Below are 17,934 nucleotides of genomic sequence, written 5' to 3'. Positions count from 1 at the left end.
ACAGGTGAAATCCAACAATTATGCTTGCTAATGTAATCTTTTATCTCGGTGGCACCCCACGCATGCGACTCTGAACGCATGACGAGATAATAAGCTGGGACAGTTTCAAAGTAAAGCTACGAGAACTGTTTAGCGACTGGGTGCAAGGTTGCCGCGAGAAAGGCTCTTGCGCCTCGTGACCAGACATCTACAGAGCCATACGTTTGATACATCCTAGACGTCTTGGCTCTTTGCCACAAAGCCCACCATACTATGTCTGAAGCAGATAAGGTGGCTAAAAGGCATCGCCTACGACGCTTTCAATTTTCTTGTTTTCGGCAACGTCTTTCCTATCGGCGCCATGACAAATTAATACCGTCGCCTTGAACAAGCTAAAAGCCGCCGTATCACACACCACATCACGCAGCTACCCAACACTGCTGCTACGTCGACATGTGAGGGTCGACCACATCAGGCGACCACCTGTGATGACCGAACCCGTATTGTTCGCCGCCAGCTCGAGGCCACCTGTTGGCCAGCCTTCTCTGCAACACCTCCCGACCCGCCAGCAACCACAATTGCCAGGATTCAGGCCGTCGTCAGACAGGAATTTGAGAACATGGGTCTGAACTCCGTGTGTTGCACGTCTCAACCCAGCGTTCCCTCGTTCTCCAGCGGCCCTCCTCATCCCCGGCACTCTTTTTCTGCCACATATCGCAACCCGTCCAAATGGCGTACCCCTGATGACAAGCCGATCTGCTTCCACTGCTGTCGCATCGACCACGTCGCTTGTCACTGCCGCAACCAATGGCCACCACCTCCTCGGACATACGCCTGCGCTTATTCCTGCACCTTTGGACCTACTGTTCCCTATGCCACCCGCCTAGAACCCACTGCCGCTGATGCCCCACCTCCGAACCTTCGCTACAGCCACTCGCCCTCATCTCAATGCCATTAGTCTCGTACACCCAAGGCCTGTCGCTTCTCCTCGCCGCCTATTGCCTCCTGGATGCAGCCAAAAAACTAGGCACCACAGCTTCTGGAGGTGAAGCTGTGTTGTCGACCCTGCCCTCAAATTCTCTGCTCATGTTACCTACGAACCAAAACTTTCTTGACGTTGACGGGTATCCTGTGTTACTACGTTCGACCAGCAGGTGCTGGCGATCTTCGAGGAAGGGACCGACGGAAAGGCGCCACCAGGTCTGCTGTGACGACTCGCTTTGAAAGGACGACCAGACATCAGTCCCCAGCCCATCGGCGCTACCATGGCTGTGGCGGCGACTGGTTTTGTAAGGAGGACAATGCGCCTCGTTTCCAACGGAAGGGTGCCGAGATGGCTAGACACAGTGGACGGAGCAAGTATTGTTAGTGTGTTCACCGTCAAGGTCTGCTTGGAGCAGGGGAGCTCCTGGAAGATATTTTGCGGTGCCGTCTCAGGCAGCTTAGAACCCGTCTCACGCATCAATCAATGGACAGATGCGGCGGCCACTGACTGCAGGGTCAACTCTGGAATAAAGAGGCGCCTGCTCGGGTCAAGCACAGTGTCTGCGAAAACCCTCTCACCTTGGTGTGGTCAGTGCAACCTGTGCAGAAGTGAGTGCATAAACCCTCCCCCTCAAAGGCGGGTTGGTTACGATGACTTTGGACGCTCCGAATTAGTCGGCGGTGAACTGCCGTTTTCCCTCACCTAGGGATTTCGGGAGGACAGTGTATTTAAGGAGCCGTTGGCGGCTCCTCAGGGTGCATTCCTTTTTCAGTCATGTTAGACTGATGAACTGTCACATTCTCATGCAGATACTGTAAATAAATCCCAGATTCCTCATTCTTGATGAGAACAAGTCTCTCCCTTCAACAACGTCCTCAGCGTGGATAAGTTCGATGACCGCATGGGCCAGCTACCATCTATTTCATGCCCGACTCCAACCATTACACCTGTCACTGCACTCATCGATGCAGGAGCACATCTTTCTATTATGAGTGCTGCCTTCCGACGACGACTGAAAAAGCACTTCACCCCAGTGTCTGCACACGTTGGTTGCGTTGCGGATGGCGGTACTCTGCCTATCATCAGCATATGTACGGCATGTGTGAGCATCGCCGGCCGCCACACTCCTGTCCTCTTCACCGTGATTGCTCATTGCCCCATGGCCTAATTCTCGGACTCTATTTTCTCTCTGCGCATTCTGCTCTTATTGACTGCTCTGCCAGTACCCTTTGCCTTGAGTTGCCGATTCTCGTAGAACCTTCTAACGCACCCCAGTGTCGCTTACGCCTCACCTGCTTTATTCGCCTGCCACCGAAGTCAATAGCCTATATTAAACTGTTGTGTTGCCCACCTGTTCTTGATGGCGAGTACCTCGTCACTCCTCTGCCCAACATTCCACCACAGTATGACATCACCGTGCCTCACAGCATTCTGACTGTTACTGCTAACCATACTCGCATGCCTATCTTTAACTTTTGATTGGGAAAGCAAATCCTACTGCAAGGTATTTGCCTTGTCAACGTTGATTGTCTCGGCGACTATCACGTAGCAGCTTTATCAACCGATGGTTCTTCTGAGCTTAGCAAGCCCGTTGCACCAGCCTCGGGCACCGATGCCAACATAAAGAAAATGGTTGCGGTGGACCTGTTCTCTGCGCAGGCTGACAACCTTTGCCACGTATTATCCTCCTACCGAGATATTTTTTACTTCAAAGGATCACCCTTTAGGCCAGACGCTCGCGGTCCAGCATCGGATTTCTACTGGCGATGCTACGCCTACTCACCGATGACCATATCAAATTTCTGCATCGGAACGCCGAGTAATTCTAAGTGAAGTGAACAAAATGCTAGATAAAAACATCGTTAAGCTTTCTTCAAGTCCCTGGGCGTCACCTGTGGTTTTGGTTAAGAAGGACGCCACGTGGCGCTTCTGTGTAGACTACCGTCATCTGAACAAAATTACTAAGAAGGAAGTCTACCTGCTCCCAAATATAGACGATGTCCTTCACTGCCTCCATGGTTCCAGCTATTTCTCTTCTATTGATCTTCGTTCTGGATATTGGCAGATTTCTGTTGGTGATATGGACAGAAAAAATACGCTCAATCAGCTTGGTAAGTTTAAAAAAGTAGGGTACGCTGTTCACTCCATAGAGAAATGTTTTGCATTCCTGGTTCATTGGCCTTGAAACGAAATTGCCCTCGCTGTGCAGCACTATAACATGGTTAAACTTCAAAAGTTCCTCTCATAAGAATGCAAAGAAGCTCCCCAGAAGGACGGGTGCAGTTGTCTAATGTGGCTATCACTAATATTACCCACAGTCAAGATTCTATGGCACATATGTTTCTTTGATTAACAAGGCCAACGTAAAAGCAAGATGTGTGTTTTTACACCATAGATCAGCAGCACATAACCTCCACCTTAAATGTGATTGTTCACCTAAATCTGCCTGCATTTGGAAAGTTAATGCAAACATTAAAATTAAATTAAATTGTGGGGTTTTACGTGCCAAAACCACTTTCTGATTATGAGGCATGCCGTAGTGGAGGACTTTGGAAATTTCGACCACCTGGGGTTCTTTAACGTGCACCTAAATCTAAGTACACGGGTGTTTTCGCATTTCGCCCCCATCGAAATGCGGCCGCCGTGGCCGGGATTCGATCCCGCTACCTCGTGCTCAGCAGCTTAACACCATAGCCACTGAGCAACCACGGCGGGTAGTGCAACCTTCTGTGCTGTTGGCACCCAATTTCAAAGTGTTTGCCCAGCCCTGTGCACTGTAACTTGATGGTTCCAAATTGCTGGTTTTTAGGCCCTTGCCCAACTGGTTTGTTGAAATAGATGTTAAAACGAATGACAGCTACAATTTCCTGGACACTTATCAATGAGATTCCGCTGTAATTTCAGCGGTGCTCACAGCAACAACAGATTTGGTGAAGTAAGGGACAGGCAGAGTGTTAAAGAGAACTGTGAAATCCATCAAACGGATATGTTGAGCTAACAATGTGGACTGATTGTATAAAGCGAGCAAGCTGCCGAGAATTGCTAAGCTTGATGTGCAGACCTCATTTCTTAGGCAAATAAACTGTGCAATGTCTTGTTTTATTATTGATGACTGCTCTGCCAGTCTGCCTGAGTTGTCATTTTTTTGTATCTATCATAAAGCAGGCACTTTCATGTTTTTGTAATTGTGTGACACAGAGTCATTTGTTTCTTACAGCTGTCATCTTCTCAGAAGCAGGTACTCATGCTTGGAGACCTGGAGAGCACAAGCTGCAGCATGTATGCCGAAATAAACAGCCTATTTCAAATAGAACCAATGTAAGGCAAAGCCCCTTTTTTGCTGTACTGTGCTTGCAAATTGCAAAGCAATGATAAGACACAATGTAGAAAGAAACATTTTCTTTTATTTGGCGGACATTAGAGTGGCATCAAAAAAAAAAAAAAATATTGAGCAGCCCCAAATCAGTCACTACACTAAGCAGCTCCACTACAATTCACATGACCTAGGAATCCCAGCCATAAAACCGAATGATTATTCGTATAAGTGACGATCAAGATCATTCTTCACTTGAATGCCACGGAGCGCTGTTCAGTAACAGCAGTCAGTTTGTGTCCCTGCAAGCAGGAATATTAATTCGTGTTTTGGTTAATGGTGACATAACGAAATTTATAGTTTTCTGGCCCATCAGATGTTTGAATCGGAAATAACTTCGCCAAAGATGTACACCTCGTCAGCGGTACATGCAGGATGATTTGCGTTGGCCAGAGACTTTTGAGTGGGACTTCGGTATCAATGGAGGTATAATGTGTGTGTGCATGCTTCAGTACAAGGGAGATTGGAGGCAGCATCAAGGCAACCTATAGGCACTGCGTGAAAAATCTTGAAAGCTATGCTATTTGCTAATGCCCTTCTGCCCTCTGCACTTGATAGAATACTTTCCAGGTTTAATTTCAATCAGAAAAGAAATTTAGTATTTTCTGATGCTACCTTGACATGCAAACAAGTTTTTGTCATGTAGGAGGAGGGGTTAGGTTAAACTACAACACAATTTATCTAAAAGTTTTTCAGCGTCCTATTTCATGTGTGGTACACTTTCTTTAATTTGGCTTGCTGACCTGGCAGTCGCTTAGTCTTGGGCCAGGGATGACTGGATGGGAGAAGACAATGAGGTGTACTGTTCATTGTTTAATAGGCGCTTGTGTACTATAACATGTAAAAATAAAAAAAACGAGTGATATTTTTATGCTTTAAGCATTTTGCAGAGTGAAGTAAAGTTATAACGATTTTTTTTTTTTCTCTAAGAGATGAGAGAAGATGGTGTTGCTTGCTCATGATGTTGCTGGGATACCCTAGTACCTAGCTCATAACTCTTTAGTGAAGATCACCAGGTAGAAACCACATCAATTTGTAAGAGTTATGAATCTTCAGCATGAAAGTAAAATAGTGCTTTATTTTATTGGATACGTTCCCCTTTTGGAAAGTTCCTTGAACAAAATGAAAATTTGCAAAAGGAACAAATAAGAATTTGGAACAAGCATGCTATCAACACAACTAATGCAAAAGCAGAATTTAGTCACACTACATACCAATAAGGACAGTGTAGGTGTGAGAACGTTGCTGATACTTTACTTTTCCACCTATGACAAAGGAAAAAGTATACTCCAGTAATTCAAATGAGAACACAATTCTTGTTACACCAGGTGTGGCAAGCCCGGGAGACAGCAAGAGCCGCAGGAGTCCTGGACTAAGGGCGCCTCCCACACAAGCAGAAAGACACCTGCTTTTCCTTTCTTTCTTTTAATAAATGTTTTTCCTTCTCCTCCTCTTCCTTATAATATTCTTTAATACAATGGTTTACCTGACTTGGAGGCAGTTTTATCTTGGGAGCTCCTATCTGAATACATGGGAACAGAGAAATAGTTTTTCTCTGAAGCCAGCAGCAGAATTCGATGAGGTTGGTTACATGTAAAAAAAAAAAAAGCTGAAATGTAGAGACTGTTTTAGGGGGCAATTTTCTGTGGCAGGAAATTTTGAAAATTGTGAAATTAAAAAGACTTCCGTATGAAGTTTACAACTTGATACAAAAGCTATGAAATTGTAAACTTTGTGCTTATATTTGTAAGCTTACTGACTCTCAGCAATTTTTCCTAAATATTCAAGGTCCTAAATCAAAATTATGCAGCCTAGAATGACTAAAATTTAACTTTTTCTCTCAAATGCAACAAATTTCATTGAAATTATTCCAGTAGTCTCAAAAGCATTTCTGCATTTTACATGTATTTGAATGAAGAGATTAGAGTTGGCACTGAACTAGAGCATCCTCCTCAAGGTAAGCACATCATTTCTGGCCGTAAGGCCAGTTATCAGTCGACACTCTACACTATAAAAGAGAATTGCCTTTTTTTACACTTTTCCAGCAATTCCAACTTAGTAGCATGCTTAACTGAATGCAGCTAGGAAGAAGGAAATTTGACAATTTTTAGTTTATGTGCAGAATTAATGCATTTGTATGTCACTGAATTTTGGCCTTCATGAGCATTCATATCCTTGAATTTTCTTTCAATGTTGAATCGAACATTTTGTACAATACCTGAAGCAGCCATCAGGCCACCAAGCAACGTAAGGGCAAATAAGAGCTTCATGTGGAAGCACTTAAAAGGTCTGCTCAATTCACCTGCACAACTGTGAACCAGTTAACGGAGGTTCACGAGAAGTTCAGAAATTGTGCAGCTTGTTTCTGCGGTGCAGGCACAGCGCAACACTCGAAACAAATGCCAAGGTGCAGATGCGGTGCAGGTGTTATGTTATGCCCGATTAATGTGCACAGAGTGCGTACATTTGAAAGATTGTGAACTACAAGAATTATCAGCTTGTGGGCCTAACTACAAACCACACTTGTAGACACATCAGACGTGTGTAAGCGGGCTTTTAATGGTGCTTGCACCCATGTGCTGGATTGTCTGCTGCACTGCTGCGTCGCACCTGTACGCCTGCACCAAGTCGGCACCGACAGCGGAGTAGGTGCAGCAAAATCATGAACCAGCCCTGCACCTTTTGAAACGAACGGAGTGGTTCAGCGGGTGCCATTGCTGCACCACTGGAACGAATGGCAGGGTGCAACACCTTGTGAACTGGTTCAGGCGGTGCAGGCGAATTGAACGCACCTAAAGTAAAGCACATTCAGGGGTGCTATAACATAAAATGATTTCAAACTGTTTTGATTCCAATCTCCTGACATCAAATTTATGTAACCACCGGCGCAAGCATCGGGCAGTGACTTGCAGCGTTGTCTGAGCAACCCAACCAAACACTCTCCTCGTTTATAGGAGGTCACCTTTGTTCACTTCCAAAACCAATAACATTGCCTACACTCAGCGGTTTTTCTTATCTAATTAGCTGACAAGAGGCGAGGTGTACGGTCTAGTGGAGAGGGTTTCGATGGGGCCGAGCCAGCACAGTGAAAATAGATAACCGCATGAAGAGGGTGGTGCTGGCTTCTCCGAATGGTCCGCTTCACCTTATTTAGCTTGCGGTGGCTGGTCGAAAATCGCGGCGGCTTGCAACAGAAGGATAAGAATGCCGCTAAAACAAATCCTCAGCAAGGAAGAGTTGGCAGAGCGATGCTGTATACATGCCGCAAGGGCTCGATAACGTTTTACTGCCGTGCAAAAAGGTTTATAATGTGCAAATACATGCTGACCGGCAGGTGTGAGTAGCGAGGGCCTGAGCAATCGGCGGGCAGCCATCTTCTATTCCTTTCAGAACGGGGCAGTCTCTGGCTATTCAGAAAAATTTTCAGTTTTGTTCAGCATATTAATGCATTTTTTTTCCACGTACACGTCACTTTGATGCAGTCAGTTTTTGTGGTTTTGTGAGGTCGCGTGACAGACAGGCGAGGTGGGTGTTACCCAAAAACATTGAACCAATAGCAGAGGGCCAATGGTGAAAAGGCGTTGAATCAGGAATAATTATTTTTCTTTTGTGCAGTTTAATCATTCATACTCAGTGTGTACATGTATAGCAGATGGAGAGCCATCACGGTTTTCGTGACAGACGGGTGAAGTTTGGAGTGGCCTGAAAAAGTTTTGACCAATCGTGGTGGGCTGATTGCAGAATTGGAATAGAAAAGTTTGGAATCATTTTATGTTATAGCATCCCAGGATTCTACAGGGGGCCATAGAATGTAGGCTTCCATGCAAAGATGGCCAACCTCACAAGGTTCACACGGCTGACGTAATGAAGTCAACCTAAGCTGATCTCAACCTCCCTAAGTGATGCGACATTGGTTGGCTGTTAAAATTTTTTAGCTATGGCAGTGGCAACCTCATGGACAAATTTGAGGTTGACTGAGGTCGAATGCTCGGTGAGGTTATATTTCACAGCAGCTGATGTGCACATTTCCACCTCATGAATAAATATGTGGAAAGTTTTATGATTTTACTGATATGAAGGGGTAAATATTTATGATAATAATACAATAGCCCCAGGCAGGAATCTGGAAGTGGGCCTCACCCCAAGTCACCTGAGGCTTTGTTTTCAATTTGTATAGACAGCTCTCGTCACATATGAACCATAGGTGTACATTTCTTTTGCTTTACTTCAGATGTGTGACACCACCGCAGTTGGATATCTTACATCGGCCTGTATCCTCTGACCTTACTTTTTAAAGACAGTGAGTCACATGCCAAACTTCTTCCTCGTCTGCTCTGAACTAACAAATGACAGTTGTTGCCTCTCATTCAGTGTTGGCCAAAGACACCTAGCCAGAAACTTGGTACTGAATAATGAAACTACGCAAGACAAACATTCTTTTTTCTGGTATGTTGCCTGTAGGCAACAATTGTCAATAAGGGTTAATGAGAAATAAATTAAAAACTGAAATACAGTAGAACCTCATTGATACGATCTTCACAGGAACTGGAAAATAAAGTGTACCATAGGAAAATCATATCATCCAACATATTATCCAACCAAATCGGATTTTCAAGAAAAAAAAAAAAACAACATTTCGAAAAACGTATTAAGCAGAATCGTATCGAGGTTCCACTGTATAAAAAAACGACACTGAAATTGGCTGTAGAAAAGTCAGTACTACTAATTACTAACTGCGCTCTGAAGCTTGTCACAATTTTTTCTAGAGTTTAGAAGTCTAGGACCTTGATTTAACGCAAGAAATGAATAGTCAAAAATATCATGTAAGTACCCCTTTAAAGTTCAACATCTTGAGACGTATTTCTGCACATTGAGATGTAATATTTACCAAAGCCACAAGACTCTTAACAAAGCATGTTTCACAGTCTCGCAGGCAAACCGAACATTTACAGTGGTGCACCTTCAAATGGTGCAGTCAATTCTATGGACCTAATGCTTGCATCTTGCACACCTGCTCAAGCCAGAGGCAGGAAATTAGGAAAACCTCCAAAACACTTCAATTATCTTTCTGAAAGAGAGAAGTATGTTTTATCCAGCAATTCTTGACATGGCCAGACTAGTCAAAAGGTAAATTGACAACTATGTTCCTCACAAAGGCCTGATTCACACAGGTGTTATCGGCCCCATCACGGTACATGCGTCTGTCAGGACAGAGCATTTCCTTGCCGATTTCTCTGCAGAAACAAGACGCTATCGACATTTGCTGATGCTATAAACATCATCAGTATCCTGTGTTAGAGGAGAAAATGGTGTGAAAACCCTCTATTTTCACAGATACAGGTTCCGTAACATTTGGTGCCGAGACATGACAGGATGGGTCAAATGTGTGAACCAGAATTAACTTACAATGGCACTTGAACATAAGATAAGTTAGAGAAACATTGCTGTAAACAGATGGCAACACAGGTGAAAAGTTTTAGATAATGATGCCAAAGGACAGACACCATTGCTTGTAATGCTTCAATAGAAGCACAAGGTGAGATTTTCAAGATCATAAGCTGGAATCTAAACCATGCAAGGCAAGCAAAGCCCACCTGCCAACTGTGTTCACAGCAGCCTACACATATTGTCAACCCACGTGACGTTTCTGTGGCCAACATACCATGGCGGTTGTGCCAGGATGACTGTGGATGCAGATGGCAACGTGGCCAAAGCATTCTCGCCTTGAGCTAGCATTGCAGATGCAGCCAAGGAGCACCTGCTGCATAAATCAGTCTTGCGTCTGGAAGCGTCCGCAACCTCCATGAAAGTGTTACAGAGGAAAAGAGATGCACCAAATATATTTACTGAATATTTACAAAAACTGTAGCAGCTGACAAGATAGTAGTTAGCACGCAAAATCCAAAAGTGTTCCCCTTTTCATCAGCCTTTTAAAATATGCTCTCTAGATCAGTAGACTTTATCTAAAGCAGGAACAATAGATCGATCCTCTTCAAAAAAAGACAATACAGCACTGACATGGGTACTCGCATGAACGAGCCCACTTCATGTGTCGACCACTCGAATCTGTTTTAAACACAGGCCTATTTCCAAAGCTCCAACTGCAGTGCACTTGCTTTTATGAGATATGTAAATTAATTTGGGCTAGTTGATGGGTCTTAAACGAATGCACAAATATAGATGGAAGTGACAATGTGGACAGAACTGTCTTCCAACTGTTTCTATTAGAGCATAACCTCCCTATAGCAAAGCAACATATAGGGAACTGACAGTTACAGTGAAAAAGTGCCAGTCCTGATTACACTCCGTTAGGCATTCACATATTTTTCAATGATATCCCATTCATACACTGCGTGCACAAGAGACTATTTAAATATGACAAGCCTTTGGTGTAACTTAGAATGATCAGGGGTTCCCTGCAGTGCGATTAGGTGACAAGTTTGGTTCAGTACATATTGATTGGTTTCATTGCATGGTATTTATATAATTGTTACTTTTACAAAATATTTCGCCTACTGCCTAATGCGAAATTTGAGTGCAGCTCTATACAGGTTTCCATTTCGCAATATATTGGCTAGCATGGACAATCTATCTCGTGTGGCACTTCGCAAACAAAGCAAGGTGTGGTGCAACTGCGTTGCTAATTGGAAGACCACGAGAGCAGCACATGGGTGATGCGTGGGCGCAATTCACAGCAGCTGCCGCAGACAGACCTCTGCTCATGCAGTGCTTTGTTTCCTTACAGATGATGCGCACTAGTGTGGTATAATGGCTTCCAAGATTTTCCTTCCTAGGAAACATCTAATGAAGCAATAGCTCCTAAGAAGGCCACTATCCAAGATAATCAAGAAAGGAATAGAGAAAAATGTCACAGAAAATCACATCAAACTAGGTCAGAGCATCAAAAATTGACTAAAATTCTAGGCCTTGCCCTTGGAAAAAGTCTTGCAGCAAGGTTAATTGAGCACAAATTATATGCAGGTATTCTATGGAGTGATGTCAAAGCTCAAACACTGAGCTCTGCTCTTCTGCAGAGCTTGGTGATGCACATTTTAAATACCATTCTTCTGGCTACTATGGTTTCCAGGAAAATTGGTCATCCTTAAGAGGACAGGACACCACCATAGTACATTTTCAGGCATATTACTTGCGCTAGCAGGCAACACAATTAAGGTATACTGACAATGAACATTTGCAGCAGGACGCAATAGCAATGACAGTATTTGGCAGGATGTTTAGACAACAGACTAAAAAGAGTGGACTGGAGGTGAAAGCAGTTCTTTTGGTGAAGTATTTAGCTCGGCTTTAAACAGTGCATTGCTTGCATATAGGGTAACATACTTGTCATGTGCAAGTTTGTAACGGTGTACTTATGATGGAAAATTCTGATCAAAACCACACAGTGGCATGGTGAGGCCAGTGGACAACACAGTGGTTTTAAAGCATTGTTTCATGCTGAGTACTAAGTAGCAAGTTCAGTATTCCCACACAGCAGCCAGGTTAATGAGATCAAAAATGAGAATAAAATGTCAAACCAAGTGACAAAGCATGAAGCAAGACCTATAAAGTTTCAAAGTTCTTTGACTCGTGTGTGCACCTTGTTGGCAAATGTGTGAACTTTCGACGCAGAAAAAATGTTGTCATAGGAAACAACTTGTCAAAGATAATCACTTGTTTATCAACAAAGCGAGATTTTATCACACAAGAGTTCAAAAATCGCTGCTTAAAAAATTAGAAACACCAGTAATTTTGACCTTCTCTTACATTGAACACCCTGTGATTAAACTGTCTATGGCATCTCTAGCATGTTGTGCGGACCAACACCTAGGCAAGAGACAATGCCAGCAACTGCTGCAGAATAGGCAAAAGCAGAGAAAACAGTAGGCACGAAACAGGCTGTAGCATTACAAAAAGAAAATGCACAAGTTTGATGACAAATCATAAAAAAAAATACAATTCAGAGCCCTTCCACTATGTGAAGATGGAAGACCAGCTGAAGCTGTACTTGTTGACAAGTATATTGAGTTATATATGGTTAATTGCTATATTGATTAAATAAAGAAACATACACACAACTTCGTTATCTTTGATCTTCTATTTACTTTGTCACCATGGTAACCATTGCTTTGTGGTCACTGTGATATACTGCAATTGGTCGCCGATGCTTTCGTGCCCACTCCCGCTTCTGTTTGCAAAGGTGATCCTCACGGGCACGCTGTTCTTCATCGGTCACAGAGCAGCTAGCCGACATTACGGATCTGCAGACAAGGCGGGTCTGGCTATAGCAACTGCCCGTTGCCTTCACGCTGTTGCTCACACCGGTGCTCTTAACATGCACATTGTTGTTCTTCAGTACGAACTAGACGCGTCCTGGCCATAGCAGGACCAAAGTAAAACTGCTGATAACGTCGCTAGAGCGATGTCGACTTCACAAGAAAACGAGGCACAGACATTGGTGGGTACACAATGACGTTTTATTATTCTGCCATGCACTCCGGAGCCACTGAGCACTGCTGGCGCACAGCAGGCTACTGTGGATTCAATTTTGTCGACGCAACTTTTTTCTACACACCCTGTCGATGTATGCACTATTGGTCATGGTCAGAACCTAGCCATATACAGCTTCTCTGTAAAAATAGCAGGGGAAACAGAAGCAGACACATTCAATGCATCACAAAGGAATGCAGCAGGCAAAAAGATGCGGTTTCTGCAGCACAAGCCATGACCTTGTACAGCTTGTGGCAAAAAAATGCAGCACAAGCAGATAGCTCAATCACTTCGCAGTTGTTCTAGCCTTGTGAACTGGAGCAACTGGCTTTCCTGTCCAGGAAGCATGGGCAACGACACTGCACACATGTTGGTAATATCAAGCTTTGATGCAGACATAGTAACGTGTGGTGAGGAATTAAGTAATCTTTGTTTCCACTTCTGCATGAATTTTGTGGAAGTGCTGGAGGGTCAAGGTTTTATACAGCTATTAATTTATGTATGTGGTCTAATAAACCATTGCAAAGTGAATGTGTGGCATCAGCAACAGATAGCCAGGCACTATCACAAAAAGAAGCAAAATAATGCCAGGTTGTTGAAAGTTGCAGGTTCTGGAGGAGAGATAGAAAAGGACAAGACTGAAGGCATGCACGGTATGTTGAGCAAGAAGCGGACAGAAAGAGTACAAGGAAACGCATGAAGGAGAACAGTCTGACAGTGTGTGAAGGCAGGAGCATCACATTAAAAAAAATTGGAAGAAAGTAGCAAATGAACGGGGGATCAGATGCCAAGGAGCAAGCATTTTCTGCTAGAAATGTTATTGCTGTTGTGCCTTAGCCCTGGTGCTGCAAATGGAAGGTGGAAGAAACAAGTACAGTACAAGTTGAGAAAGCGTTGTGGCAAGAGTGAGTGGCATTAGATCGGTGCCTCATCAAAATGATAGAATTTGCAGTGCTCATCTGCACTCAACAAAGTGTGGTAACCTGTGTTGCTGGAAGTGTGTAAACTATCTCGAGATGAAATGTACAATCAGCCAGCTCTTCCAGATTCAGAAAAGACTTAAGACCAGAGGAAAATTTCAAAAATTACAAGACGGCAACCTGATTTGATAAATCATATTTTGGATGTTTCCAGTAGAAGCACTTGCACCAACGGAAACTAAGCTGCATTAAAGGTTGGACTTCAGAAAGTGCATCAACACTACACCAACGATAAATGCAATTCCACTACATGGATGACTTGCCTTGTATGAAAACATTGTTTTCACCTTTTGCTCTCCTGTTCGCCACGTAAGCATTGCGGATTAAGACGAAGTCTCACTGTTTGGTGCAATGCATTTGTCACTGCCGACCACAAATAATCGCTGTCAATGTAGTCTAATGAGCATTAAAAAGTTCTCTTCAGCTCCTACTTTGTGACTAATGAGCCGGCTGGGCTTAGATAGGTACGGATCCACCTCCAGAGCGTCACCACTGAATTGCATCTTTTTTTTTCTTTACAGGAGCGTGGAGACCTGCATTAATAGTGTTTTTTCACTGACAGCACATATGTTACCGGGCTTTTTATTAATCTTTTAAATCACCCACACTGGCGTACGTTATCCTCTTCATTTAGTATAGAGGGGTAAACATCGACAAAATGATGCAGCTCAAATAGGTTGAACGTGTATGCGTTTTCTATCCGCAGTGACGGACAAGATGGCTCGAGCGTTGCATAATGCCGTTTGCCTAAAGCCAGCTTCGCTGCAGGGTACCAGTGTCGCGCAATGAAGCATGCGCATTGTATTGCGGCAAAGTATACCAAGAGTGGAAAGCGGCCACTGTGATATACGCGCCCACTTGCCGTCACGTCTCCTGCCGCAGTACAAGCACGGAGACGCCGAACAAGTGTACTGGCAGGCATTCAGAGTATTTCGCATGCGGTTGTAGCGATCTGAGCCCTTGTTTCGTCGACATAGAGCGCCCCTTATATGAGCTAGACATTGTAACAGCCGGGATTATGTACTAGCCAATATCAGTGTTACTGTACAGCTTTCACAAAGGTCTACTGCTATGAAGTTGCATGACGACCATTTTTCTTTAGCATACATTTCTTCCGTATTCATCCGCAGGGCGTAGTGTTTTGCCAGTGTGGCTGTACAGCTCTCACAACGATCTACGGCTCGATCGCATGGCGACGCAAGTACACACATACACATACAGAGTACAAAATTTCCATTCCCACGAATCTCCAAGTGTGTTGTATGCTCAGTTACATTAAGAACTAATGCATCGGCACGGCAGTTAATTCATAAACTGTTTCCGTTCCCGCGATTCCCCTGAAGTGCGTGGTATGCTGACCTTGATCAACGACACTAATGAACAATGCATCGGCACGACGTAATACTTTGCCACTAAAGTCATTCGAGAAGACACCTCACTTCCAAACGTATCCCCTGCGACTACAAAATTTAATATGCTGCCGTTGCAACAAAATAGCAACAAACTCACCTCGGACGCGGCTTTCTGGTCTTGCCGCCCACGCATCCTGTCGATTCTGTGCTGCAAGCTCGGCTAGGGACAAACGGAGCAAACTGTTTTCTTCCCCGTAGTACCTAGGCGAAGAGAAATTTTGAGCACCAAAAGTCCCCACATTTCTCTCTCGCAACTACTGCTCCTCGCGCGTGCGCAGAAAGAGCGGTGAAATCCAATTTCGATGTGCTCGTCGTGACGGTTGACCCTTGACATCAACAACAGCTATGCATGATTATGGTGGTTAGAGGGGGTACTGTCATGGAAACTCTATGGGTACTGTATTTACGACTGTGACGGGCGGGAGCGGAGGGGTGCACAAATTTGTGATGAAAGATGGCGGGCCCAGTAGATGGCGCTGGCTGCGCGGCAGGTGCCAGCCGCGCTGGCCGGTTTGGCGTTGGGCCGCGTGTTTTTACTTTCACCTTGTTTCCAATAATTACACGCCGCGTCCGTGTTACCTAATGACCCTTAATCCGACTAAATGTAAACTTCTTTCCATTACTCGCCAAAAGCACCCCGTTACATTCCCGTACATAATTGCTAACGAACCTATACAAGCAGTAACATCGTTCAAATACTGAGGCGTTACTTTGCCCAATGGTCTCTTATGGCATGCACATACTACAAACATCATATCATCGGCAAATAGAACTCTCGGTTTTCTGAAACGTCACCTTCGCAACGCTCCCCAACAAGTTAAATTACTAACTTATCCGTTCAAGACTAGAGTATGCGTCACCCATATGGTCCCCACATCAAGCATGCGTCGTAGATGACCTTGAAGCGGCACAAAATCGTGCCGCCAGATTCATTCACTCATCTTATTCTCACGAAATCAGTGTTACCGCCCTCAAAGCGGAATCTGGGCTGCTTTATCCCTCCGCCGACGCATAGCAACACTTTGTCTATTCTATAAGCTTTACCATTCACCACTTAACAGTGCCCCTTACATAACACCACCCGCATACATATCTCCTCGCACTGGTCACCAACTGCAAGTTTCCCGTACACGTATGAGAACTGTTAATTTTTCAGCATCTTTTTTTCCTCGTGCAGCCAAAGACTGGAACAGCCTTCCTCGCAATATCGTCGTTCTCACCTGTCCATAATCTTTTTCTGCCAATGTGACTGAGTACCTGTCGTCACAAATTTGAGTGTTTTATTTTTTATGTACACCCACCCCTTATGCAATACCCCCTAGTGGGGTCTTTAAGGTAAATAAATGAAAATGAAATGAAACAGGACATGAGATAGTCAATTTGTTTGTTCGTTGAAAAGCGTGCGTTTGAAATTTTAAATGGTGCTACTTAACATAAACGAAAACCGCAATATTTCTGATAGACGCAGCTGGCAAGCGGCGTTTAGTTTATAATTAAATGTTTCTAAGCATTGACCAGATTTGATATGTTTCGCCAACTTCATGTGAATTAATCCATTTACGTGAGCGCACAGTGAAACTGTGTCTGGCGTGTTTGTTTCTTTATGGGCTTTGTTTGGAGTGTAAACTGCTTAATATTTTCTCTTATAAGAAGCAATGGTTCGCGTGTTTATTTTTCGCTCTCGAAGGTTTTGTTCAGTGTTGAAATCACTTAAATTTAATTTTCTCTTTTCCTTTTCCTTGGAGAGCTTATATTTTTAAGAGTAGAAATTGCAATGCTGGTAGTCAGGGCTCTGTTGCACCAAACATTTTCACTCATTATTTAACTGTTTCTCTCCCGTTCCGTCGCTTTCGTGAAAATTGATTCTGCAGCAGTTTTCTCAAGTATTTGCAATGAATGCAAGGTCCGTTACTTTCACATACGTAAGTGCACTTGATGGAAAAGTAACACCCAGCAAACGATATATATCTTCCTTGCTTCTCTGGTTTCACGCCGCAGCCTCCACAAAATATAAGTGCATGTGTGCTGTTGAGCACGGACTGCGCTTCCTCCGGCGAAGAAACAGTGCACTGTGAGCGCAATTGGCCCCTGAGGAATACAGAGTAACACAACGATTCCGGTTGGTTGCTTTCTGACTTAAATTTCACTAACTTCGGCACCAAGATGTGGTCAACCTGCTCGCCCTCGAGCTCACTGGCTCCGGAAAACACACTGTAACGTTTACATGGAAACGTTACCTTATTCCATGTTGCATCAGCTAGGCAGACATTATGACACGGACGCTCAAGTTGCACGGCGTGCTGTTTATCTGAGGCAATGATATCTGGTATATCTGGCCCCTGGCGTAGCTGCGTGTGCGCTACGGCGTCTTCTCGCTGGGCGTCTTGCATGTTGATTGCGTTCAGCTTTCGCCGTTTTGCAGCAGGTCCAAGCTGCTCGCATATATTTCTCTCTTTCCTTCTCATCGGAGCTTCGTGAAATACTTGGGTGCCTCAGGGAACACAGTGGGCACGGCGTCTTCTTTCAGACGCGGACGATCGCACGGCAATTCCACAACCTCACCGTTGACTGCGTGCCGGTAGGTCCTTTTGACGAACCTTTCGTCGAAGTGCCGTTCACAAACCACGCTGTCGTTGGTAAGCTCTTTTTCAGCCCGTTTAATATTTCACGCCCACTGCTCCCTTCGCAAGACATCAGTTGGGGCTTTAAACACAGAAA

General features: G+C 44.3%; 2 protein-coding genes and 1 long non-coding RNA gene across 19 annotated transcripts in view; all 3 read right to left on the bottom strand.

Annotated features, from left to right (window-relative positions):
• The window catches only part of LOC142578578 (uncharacterized), a 30,544-nt gene extending 15,134 nt beyond the window's left edge, over nt 1-15,410 (bottom strand). For 3 of the 17 annotated variants that reach the window (XR_012827251.1, XR_012827250.1, XM_075687963.1), the window contains exons 1-2: nt 15,314-15,410; nt 10,000-10,136 (exon numbers count right to left, since the gene is read on the bottom strand). Coding sequence is in view for 9 of the 17 variants with exons in the window: in XM_075687963.1 (XP_075544078.1) it covers nt 10,000-10,136; nt 15,314-15,349 (173 nt within the window). In the remaining 8 variants the exon portion in view is untranslated. The other 14 variants (XR_012827254.1, XR_012827256.1, XR_012827255.1 and 11 more) reach the window with 14 other exon arrangements.
• rept (RuvB-like helicase 2 rept) overlaps nt 1-17,934 on the bottom strand; it is a 118,541-nt gene extending 100,607 nt beyond the window's left edge. The window contains exon 1 of the mRNA XM_075687960.1: nt 17,454-17,934. Within this exon, the coding sequence (XP_075544075.1) occupies nt 17,454-17,681 (228 nt within the window). The 5' untranslated portion in view covers nt 17,682-17,934. The remainder of the gene's footprint in view (nt 1-17,453) is intronic.
• On the bottom strand, nt 12,794-14,280 carry LOC142578579 (uncharacterized). The gene is made up of 2 exons (XR_012827258.1): nt 14,092-14,280; nt 12,794-12,964 (listed from the first exon to the last, which is right to left on the bottom strand). It is a non-coding gene; the product is annotated as an uncharacterized LOC142578579 (long non-coding RNA).

The sequence above is a fragment of the Dermacentor variabilis genome, chromosome 4, assembly GCF_050947875.1.
Source record: "Dermacentor variabilis isolate Ectoservices chromosome 4, ASM5094787v1, whole genome shotgun sequence".
Classification (NCBI taxonomy): Eukaryota; Metazoa; Arthropoda; class Arachnida; order Ixodida; family Ixodidae; genus Dermacentor; species Dermacentor variabilis.
This window is presented reverse-complemented; position numbering and strand designations above follow the sequence as displayed.